The sequence below is a fragment of the Brachypodium distachyon genome, chromosome 1 (assembly GCF_000005505.3).
Source record: "Brachypodium distachyon strain Bd21 chromosome 1, Brachypodium_distachyon_v3.0, whole genome shotgun sequence".
Classification (NCBI taxonomy): domain Eukaryota; kingdom Viridiplantae; phylum Streptophyta; class Magnoliopsida; order Poales; family Poaceae; genus Brachypodium; species Brachypodium distachyon.
Window position 1 is genome coordinate 69,368,476 of NC_016131.3, and position 8,709 is coordinate 69,377,184.

The 8,709-nt window shown below is 62.0% G+C and overlaps 1 protein-coding gene across 1 annotated transcript; it reads left to right on the plus strand.

The window, feature by feature from the left end:
* The first annotated feature begins 723 nt into the window (after nucleotides 1–723).
* Nucleotides 724–1,743, plus strand: LOC104582400 (dihydrolipoyllysine-residue acetyltransferase component of pyruvate dehydrogenase complex-like). Its single transcript, XM_010231921.1, has 2 exons — nucleotides 724–1,234; nucleotides 1,487–1,743. The coding sequence occupies exons 1-2, from the start codon at nucleotides 724–726 to the stop codon at nucleotides 1,741–1,743; spliced, it is 768 nt and encodes a 255-aa protein (XP_010230223.1).
* Nucleotides 1,744–8,709: the final 6,966 nt, after the last annotated feature.

The window sequence follows — 8,709 nt, forward strand, 5'->3', positions numbered from 1 at the left end:
CGCGCTTCATCCTTGCCGGGCTGGTACCCCCGTACTCCCTGTTCCTCCATGCGCTCATGGAGGTGTACCAGCTCCACCCCACCTCCCTCCTTCTCCTCGCCGTCTTCCAGTTTCTCTGTGAGGCGTTCGTCAGAGTAATGCCGTCCGTGGCGTTATTCCGGCACTACTTCTACCCCCGCATCAAGCAAGCGGGGGCGATGTCATTGGGGGTGGTGTTCCGCGCCCGCGACCGGATGTAATCAAAGTTCATCGTCCGGTCGGAGAAGAAGATAGAGAAGGAGTGGCGGGCAGACTGGTGCTGGGTCCGCGTGGAGGAACCCGAAGAGTTCATCTTCACGCCCACCGAGCTGCCGGTGTCCAACCACACCTGGCGGAACCGCTACCACCGCGACGCCGAGCTCCTCCCCATCGTCGTGAAGATCAAGACCCTGCGGCTAGCGGGGCTCACTGATCTCGACGTGGCGCGCGCCTACATCAGCCGGCGCATCGCGCCCCTGCAGCTTCGCTCCCGCCCCGCTTGGATGTACACGGGGTCCAGGGGACAAGACACGCCTTCATCAAGGGAGCGTGGATCCGGAGGCCATCCAGGCGTGGGTGAAGGGGATCACCGGCGAGGACGCCCCTGTGACGGAGCTGCCGCCGCGGGTTTTCTCCCTCCACGCCGGCGTTCCGGAGCTGCACGACATCATCGCCGCCTACCCGCCCTGCAACGAGTGGGGGCTAATGATCGACTCCCCCGCTCGGACCCCGCGCCCCCCTCCGCCTGCACCTCGCGGGAAGCGGGTGGTCAAGGAGAGCGGGGAGGAGTCGGAGGTCAGCGGGCTCGACATCCCATCCTCCGACGACGAGGCGGGCCGGGTCGACGGGACCCGAGCGGTCATCCCAGTGGCGGACGAGGATGATGAAGACGACGACGCGCCCCTGATCTTACGGAGGTCAAGTGTGCCTGCGGCGGCGGCCACTGGTGCCGCAGCGGCCTCGGCGGCGCCCGGGGTTGCGGCAACCACCCGGGCGCCCACGGCCCCGCCTAAGCGGGGGCTCTTTCGGGAGTTCGAGTTCAAGCTCAATCCCCCAAAGGACGGCACCCTGTCAGGAGCCGGCAAGTGGGGGAGAGCCGACTCGCCACCCGCCGCGCCGAGCAAGAGGACGCGCCTCCGGGCCGGCATGTGTGCCGGCAGCGCCGCCATTGCACCCACCGCCGACCCAATTCCAGTGGAGGAGGAGCCGGCAGCAGGTACCAATCCCCTCCTTGATCCCATGGCACACGTTAATCCCGTTCGCTTACCCGCAGCAGCGTCACCTTCTAAACCCACAGGCAAAGTCCAGCCCACGGCAGGCGGCCCGGCGACAGGAGCCGGAGTTGGAGGGGAGGAGGCCCCTCCCGCAAGTTCAACGGCCCCGCAAGGTACTTACTTAGACCCCCCTTGCGTCCATTGCTGGGCATCCTGACCTTTTTCCTGTACTCTAACCTCTCTCTTTGTCGCAGTCCCGACGGTGCCCGCGGCGGGGGCAGGCGCCGTGGTGGTTGACCTCGGCTCTGACGCCGAGGGTGCGCCCAGCTCGGTGGCGGCGCCCGCCGTTGCGTCCGAGGTGCAGCCCGGCAGCGCGTCCCGGGCCGTGCAGACCGGGTTCGCGGATCCCGCGGTCGCCCCGCAGGAGGCGCCTCCTGTCAGGGAGACGGCATCTCCTCCATCCCCGCAACCTGTGGGCGCGGGTGTGGAGGAGGTTGCGGCAGGGGAGTGACAGGCTCCGCCGCAAGCGGAAGACGCCCTCCCCGGCCAAACATTGGCGGCGGGGGCCTCATCGTCATCCGCAGCTGCTCTCAGCTAATTGGGACCCAATCACCTGGGACCCGAGCATCTACGACCAAGGGCACCAGCTTCTTGACACGATCAAGAAGCAGCAGCTGGCGTTTGTCACCTGAGCGTCTACGACCAAGGGCACCAGCTTCTTGACACGATCAAGAAGTAGCAGCTGGCGTTTGTCAGCTCCTTCAACCAGGTGAGGGAGCGCCACGAGCTCGCGAAGGGCCAACTTGGCGAGGTGTGGAAGGCCGTCGAGAGAGAGCGGCAGGAACTCTCCCGGCTGCGGGAGGAAGTGCGCCTAGCCCGGCAGGCCAAGGACAAAGCCGCAGCGCCGGTCATCCCGTAGGCGGAGCTCTACCGGCAACTAGAGGCCCAGCGCACTGAGCACCGCAGCTCTGGACTCGCTGGCCGAGGCGCACGCGAAGGCCGGGAAGGAGCACGAGGAGGTGCTCGCTACGGCTCAGGCTCGCCTCAACGAGAAGAGCGAGCTAGTCTGCAGCTACCTCTCCCAGCTCCAGGAGCTGCGCACCAAGGTGGAGGAGCAGGCTAAGGCGGTGGAGGACGCGGCAGCGGCGTCGGTCCGGCGGGAGAAGGAGCTCAACTCCGCCAAGGAGAAGAGCGCCCAGCTCGAGTCCGAGCTGGCCGCCTCCCGAGAGGAGCTCGTCAAGGCCAGCGAGGACAATGTGGCCAAGGCCAAGGAGATCACGCCGCAGGAAGACCTCGTGCGCAAGGGCAATCACGCCGTGACGCTGGCGCGCAACAACCATGCCACGCTGGTGGAGTAGCGCCGGAGGGAGACCCTGAAGTTGCTCGAGATCGCCAAGGCGGTGGCCAACCTGCTGCCGCGATTCGAGCTGCGGGCCGCGCAGGTGGATGGCACGGACGTCAGCACGCTGATCCCGTTCTTCTCCGACCTGGTGGGGAAGCTCGGGGCGCTCGACGTGGATCTCCAAGTTCTGTGACCAGGAGATGGCCACGTGCGCCAGGGACATCGCCGGGACGATCCTCCCCCGGGTACACCTCCACCACCTGGACTTCCCCTTCGAGACGCTACTGGACGCCTGGTCCGACAGCGAGGACGGCCCTAACCACTGCCAGGCAGTGAGCAGGTTCGTCGAAGAGGTGGTAGACCGGATGCAGAGGAAGTCGGAGCCGGAGCCGGAGCCAGAGCCCCCAGCGGGAGACGCCGGCAACTAGTCGCCGCAGCTCCCTGCCGGTCCTCGTTTTACCTTTATGTTTTTGTCTTTAATTCCTGCCAGTGGGGCGCTTGGCGCCGTTCAAACATTTAAAGTTCCATTAATTCATGTAATCGCTTGCTGTTTTTAAGAATTTCGTTCTTTGGTTCTACTTAGTGCTCATTTCTCGTTCCCGGGGTTCTACTTAGTGCTCATTTCAGTGTCAGAAAGTTTGGCGTCTAAGATTATGTACTTAACTTTCCGTTGGTTCCGTGCTTGGAATGCTTGTCGGAGGGATGCAGCAGGGACGCTATGGCAGTGCACCCATCGGCGCTAGGCACTGATGGCATGCACCACCATAGCGTCGCCGCGGCAGCCCTCGCCCTTGAATCCGCCTGCCTGAGGGATGCAGCAGGAACGCTGTGGCGGGGCCGCCGCCAGTGCCACGCGCCGGGGGTGGTGCCACCACAGCGTCTCCGCGGCAGCCTTCGCCTGGGAAACGCCTGTCAGTGGGGTGCGGCAAGGGCACGGCGGCATTGCACCCATCTATGTTGAGTGCTGATGGCATGCACCACCACCGTGCCTCCGCGGCAACCCTCGCCCTGTAGGTACCCTCTGGAGGGATACGGCCGGAACGCTCTGGCGGGGCTGCCGCCAGCGCCGAGCGCCGGGGGCGGCGCCACCACAACGTCTCCGCGGCAACCCTCGCCCCGGAGTAGCCTGGTGGAGGGGTGCGACAAGGACGCGATGGTAGTGCACCCGTCGGTGCTGAGCACTGATGGTATGCACCACCATCGCGTCTCTGTCGCCTCCCTCGCCTTTGCGGCCGACTTCTGGCCTCGCTCTGAGTTGCTCCATGGCCATCGCTCCCTTTTATAGGCGCGGTGAAGAATCTTGCCACCACGCATGCCGAGTCTCCACGGCACACATGGTGCTACACCCCTTGCTGCACGGTACGGGCCCTGCCACTGCGAGTGCCAAGTCGCCGCGGCACACGCGGCGGCTTCCTCCGACTGCAGGATCCTCGGAGTGTGTTGGGAGCCTCGGAGTGCGGTTGCTACGCACAACCGGGCACCGCTAAATGACACCCCCCGTGAGCGACCCACGAGCACCACAGTGCGCACAACTCCGTCCTCGCCCTGCATGACCGATTCTTACCAAGCCCAGGATGCTGCAAAATTTTCGAAATACACGAAAAAGACGCAACATGGATAAAGCACAGGTAACCCTCCTGCCTCTAGCCCCCGGGCACAGAAGGGTCGATACCAAATTTAGGTGTGAGCACTTTTCTATCCCAGGACGCAGCTTCTACGTGATGCGTGTTCCGGGGAGCCCGGCAACGGCACGGCCCCGTGCCGGAGCACTCCGGCAGCGGGTTTTTTTGTTTCTGAGGCTCCTATAGCCCCCTGCTCACAACCAATGATGGAAATAGACTTCTGTGCACCTAAAGCAGGAGACAGAAGGAGGAGAAATATGCGAATAACCGAGGCAACTTGAAACTGAGGGAAAAGGACTTATCTGTATTCATAGAAACTAGCCGTTTACAATCGGGGGTTGCTCGGCTACACTATTCGAGAGGTATGCTACCGGAGCATCACCCCCGGTCGGGCTCCGCCGCTTCACGGGTAGAACTTGCGCAGGTGTTCAAGGTTCCAACTATTTTGCACCGGCAAGTCTTCTTCGATTTCCAACCGGACAGCCCCTGGCCTGGTCACCTGCACTACCCGGAAGGGGCCCTCCCATTTCGGAGCCAGCTTGTTCCCGGCCTTCGTTGCTTGTATCCGGCGCAGGATAAGGTCTCCGATCTCGAGCTCCCGGGGGCGAACCCGCTTGTCATGGTAACGGCGGAGTCCCTGCTGGTAGCGTGCCGCTCGCATAGCAGCCCGGCATCGAAACTCTTTGATGAAGTTTAGATCGTCAACCCTCTGCTCGTGTTGGCTTTTGTTGCCGTACGCGCATACCCGAGTGGATCCATGCTTGAGCTTGACGGGCAGCACCGCTTCTGCCCCGTAGACAAGGGCGAAAGGAGTTCCGCCCGTTGCCCGGCTAGGTGTGGTCCTGATCGACCACAACACGGGTGGGAGTTCTTCGACCCGGTGCTTCCTGTGGCCTTTGAGCTTGTCAGAGTTCTCGTCTTGAGCCCCCGCAGCACTTCTGCGTTGGCTCACTCGGTCTGCCCGTTGCTCCTTGGGTGAGCAACAGAAGCAAAGTGGATCTTGGTGCCCACGTCCTCGCAGTAGGCTTGGAACACGACGCTCGTGAATTGTGTGCCATTGTCGGTGATGATGCTGTTGGGAACACCAAATCGGCACACAATGCCCTTGAAGAATTTGATGGCTGCCTGTGCGGTCACCTTCCGCACTGGCTCCACCTCCACCCACTTGGAGAACTTGTCGATGGCCACGAGCAAGTACTCGTAGCCGCCAACTGCTCTCGGCAACTTGCCGACGATGTCCAGCCCCCAGACCGCGAACGGCCAGGAGGATGGAAATGACTTGCAGGGCCTGCGCCGGCTGGTTACTCTTCTTTGCATGGAATTGACATGCTTCGCACGTCCTGACCAGTTGCTCGGCGTCAGCCAACGCCGTAGGCCAGTAGAAGCCGTGCCGGAACGCCTTGCCGGCCAGAGCCCGGGAGGCCACATGGTGCGAGCAGGTGTCTCGGTGTATCTCCTCTAGCAGCGTGCGCCCCTCGTCTTCGTGCACGTAGAGGAGCATCACCCCGTTAGCACGCCTCCGGTAGAGGTTCCCGTCCACCAGGGCGTACATCTTGGCTCTCCGGGCTAGGCGCTCCGTGGCAACGTCATCTTCCAGGAGGGCTCCTCCCTTCAGGTAGCGGGCGATATCCGCGGCCCAAGGCGGGGTTTCCCTGCTCACGCATACCGCTACATCAGCGGCATGGACCTCCACCGTTGCGGGGTTCCCTTCGGTTGCCAGGGCGCTTCCCCTGCAACCGGCTTGGGGGCGACTGAAGGCGAGGTCTGTCTGTGCCAGAATACCCCCGTCAGAACCTTCTGGCGCTCCGCTGCCCACTTGGACAGCTCGTCAGCCGCGAAGTTATCCTTGCGCTTGACGTGCTGAAATCGCAAACCCTTGAACTTGCGTTCCAGCTTGCGGACTTCGTCCACGTACATTGTCATCTGCGGGCAGTCGTAGTCCTTGTTAACCTGATTGATCACGAGTTGGGAGTCCCCGCGAACAACCAGGCGCTTGATGTCCAGGGCGATCGCCGCCCGCAACCCAGCAAGCAATCCTTCATATTCTGCCGTGTTGTTGGTGGAGTTGGGGAAGTCGAGCTGGATGGCGAACTTCAGCTGATCGCCCGTAGGCGACTCGATGACGATTCTGGCGCCAGCCCCTTGTAGGCTGAATGCTCCGTCGAAGTACAGAACCTAATGGCCTTCCTCCAGCTTGCCGGGCAAGCTGGTCTCCGGCTCCTCTTCTTCCACGCTGGTTGAAGTCCACTCCACAACGAAATCTGCCAGAGCCGCGCTCTTGATACTTTTGGTGTTGGTGAAGTGTAGATTGAACTCCGACAGCTCCATTCTCCACTCGGCCACCCTTCCGGTGGCGTCACGATTGGTGAGGTCCCGCTCGAGGCAAAACCCCGACACAACCGTGATGCGGTGCGACTGGAAATAGTGGCGCAGCTTGCGCGACGCACAGAATCCCCAGCAAGAGCTTCTGCACTTGCGGGTACCGTGTACGAGCATCGCGCAGCACCGTGCTGACGAAGTACACCGGGTGTTGAACGAGCTGCTTGCGGGGCGCCAGCATCACGGGCTCGGCAATGACACCTGGGTCCGAGGCGGTTGCTGGGGGCCGCTTAGCCCCCTGCCCCACAACCTCAATCCCCGGGTGGTCTTCCTTCCTTTCGGCAACCAGCACCAAGCTGACCACCTGGTCGGTCACCGCTAGGTAGAGTAGCAGCGGCTCGCTCGGCTTGGGGGCGACGAGGACGGGCGGCGATTTCAGGTACTGCTTGAGATCTTGTAGCGCCACCTCAGCCTCGGGGGTCCACTCGATCGGGCCCCTCTTCTTCATCACCTTGAAGAAGGGCAGGGCGCGTTCGCCCAGCCTCGAGATGAAGCGCTCCAGCGCAGCAATGCAGCCGTTGAGGCTTGCGGGGAGCCTCCATTTTCTCGATAGCCTCTATCTTCTTTGGATTGGCTTGAATCCCCCTGTGTGAAACCAAGAAACCCATAAGCTGGCCCGAGTCTACACCAAAGGTGCACTTCTCAGGGTTCAGCTTGAGCTTGATCCTGTGGAGGTTATCGAATGTTTCCCGCAGGTCATCCCATGCTTTGATTTGATGACGATATCGTCCATGTAGGCCTCTACGTTTCGGCCTAGCTGGGGTCCCAAACACTTGCGCAACGCACGCTAGAATGTTGAGCCTGCGTTCTTCAACCCGAAAGGCATGCACGTGTAGCAGTAGCGGCCAACCGGGGTGATGAACGCCATTTTCTCCTCGTCCTCGACTGCCATCTTAATTTGATGGTAGCCACAAAATGCATCCAAAAAACTCAGCAAATCGCAACCGGCAGTGGAATCTACTATTTGGTCAATGCGGGGTACAGGGAAAGGATCTTTGGGACACGCACGGTTAAGATCAGTAAAATCTACACACATGTGAAGTTTATTTTCCCCTTTGGGTACTACAACAGGATTGGCTAACCAAGTGGGGTACAGTACTTTCCTGATAGCCCCCGCAGTTTTGAGCTTGTCCACTTCTTGCTTGATGAAATCTTTGCGCTCCTGTGCTTGCCGGCGGATCTTCTGCTTGATGGGGTGGGCGCCTGGGCGCACCGCGAGCTGATGCTCGATCAACTCCCTAGGGACTCCGGGGAGATCCAACGGTTCCCAAGCGAACACGTCGGCGTTCTCCCGGAGGAAAGTGACAAGGGCGCTTTCCTATTTGGCGGTGAGGTTCGCACCGACGGTGACGGTGCGTTCCTCGTTGCCGGCTTGGAGGGGCAGCTTCTTCACCTTGACGGCCTCCTCCTTGAGCTTCTGGCCCTTGCCGGGACGTGAGCTCGAGCCTGCACCTCCCCCGGCAAGTTCTTGCCGGGCAGCGCGGGCCTTCTTTGCTGCGGGGGCATCGCCCGGCAGCAGGCCTCCACTCTCGGCGGCGTCTTCAGCGCTGGAGTCGGCCGCGGCGGCGGCCCAGATAACCTCGCCGACGCACCAGGCTGCGTCCTTGAGGTCACACCATATGGAAAGGACGCCGTACGTGGACGGCATCTTGATCACGCCATAGGCGCTGTGAGTCGCCGCCATGAACTTGATTAGCGCCGGCCGACCAAGGATCCCGTTGTAAGGCAACAGGGTGTGCGCCACGTCGAACACCAAGTGCTCGGTCCTGAACGCTTCCCGGGACCCGAAGGTAACCGGCAGCGTGATGCGCCCCAAGGGGCGCACGATCCTGGGGTTCACTCCCCGGAACGGTTTAGTGGGCTTCAGCCGCTCCCGCGGCAGCTGAAGTTTCTCCATTAACCTGGCGGACAAGAGGTTCAGCCCCGCTCCGTTGTCCACCAGCACTTTGGTCACTGTCACGTTGTTGATGATCGGTGAGACCACGAAGGGTAGAACCCCTGAACCCAGCTGCCGGGCTGGGTGATCGTCGGTGCTGAAGGTGATCAGCACGTGCGACCACTTCAGCGGCTGTTGCGCTTCCGCGTCCGGCAACAGCGCACACACCTCCCGGGTGAGGCGCTTCACCGCGGCGTG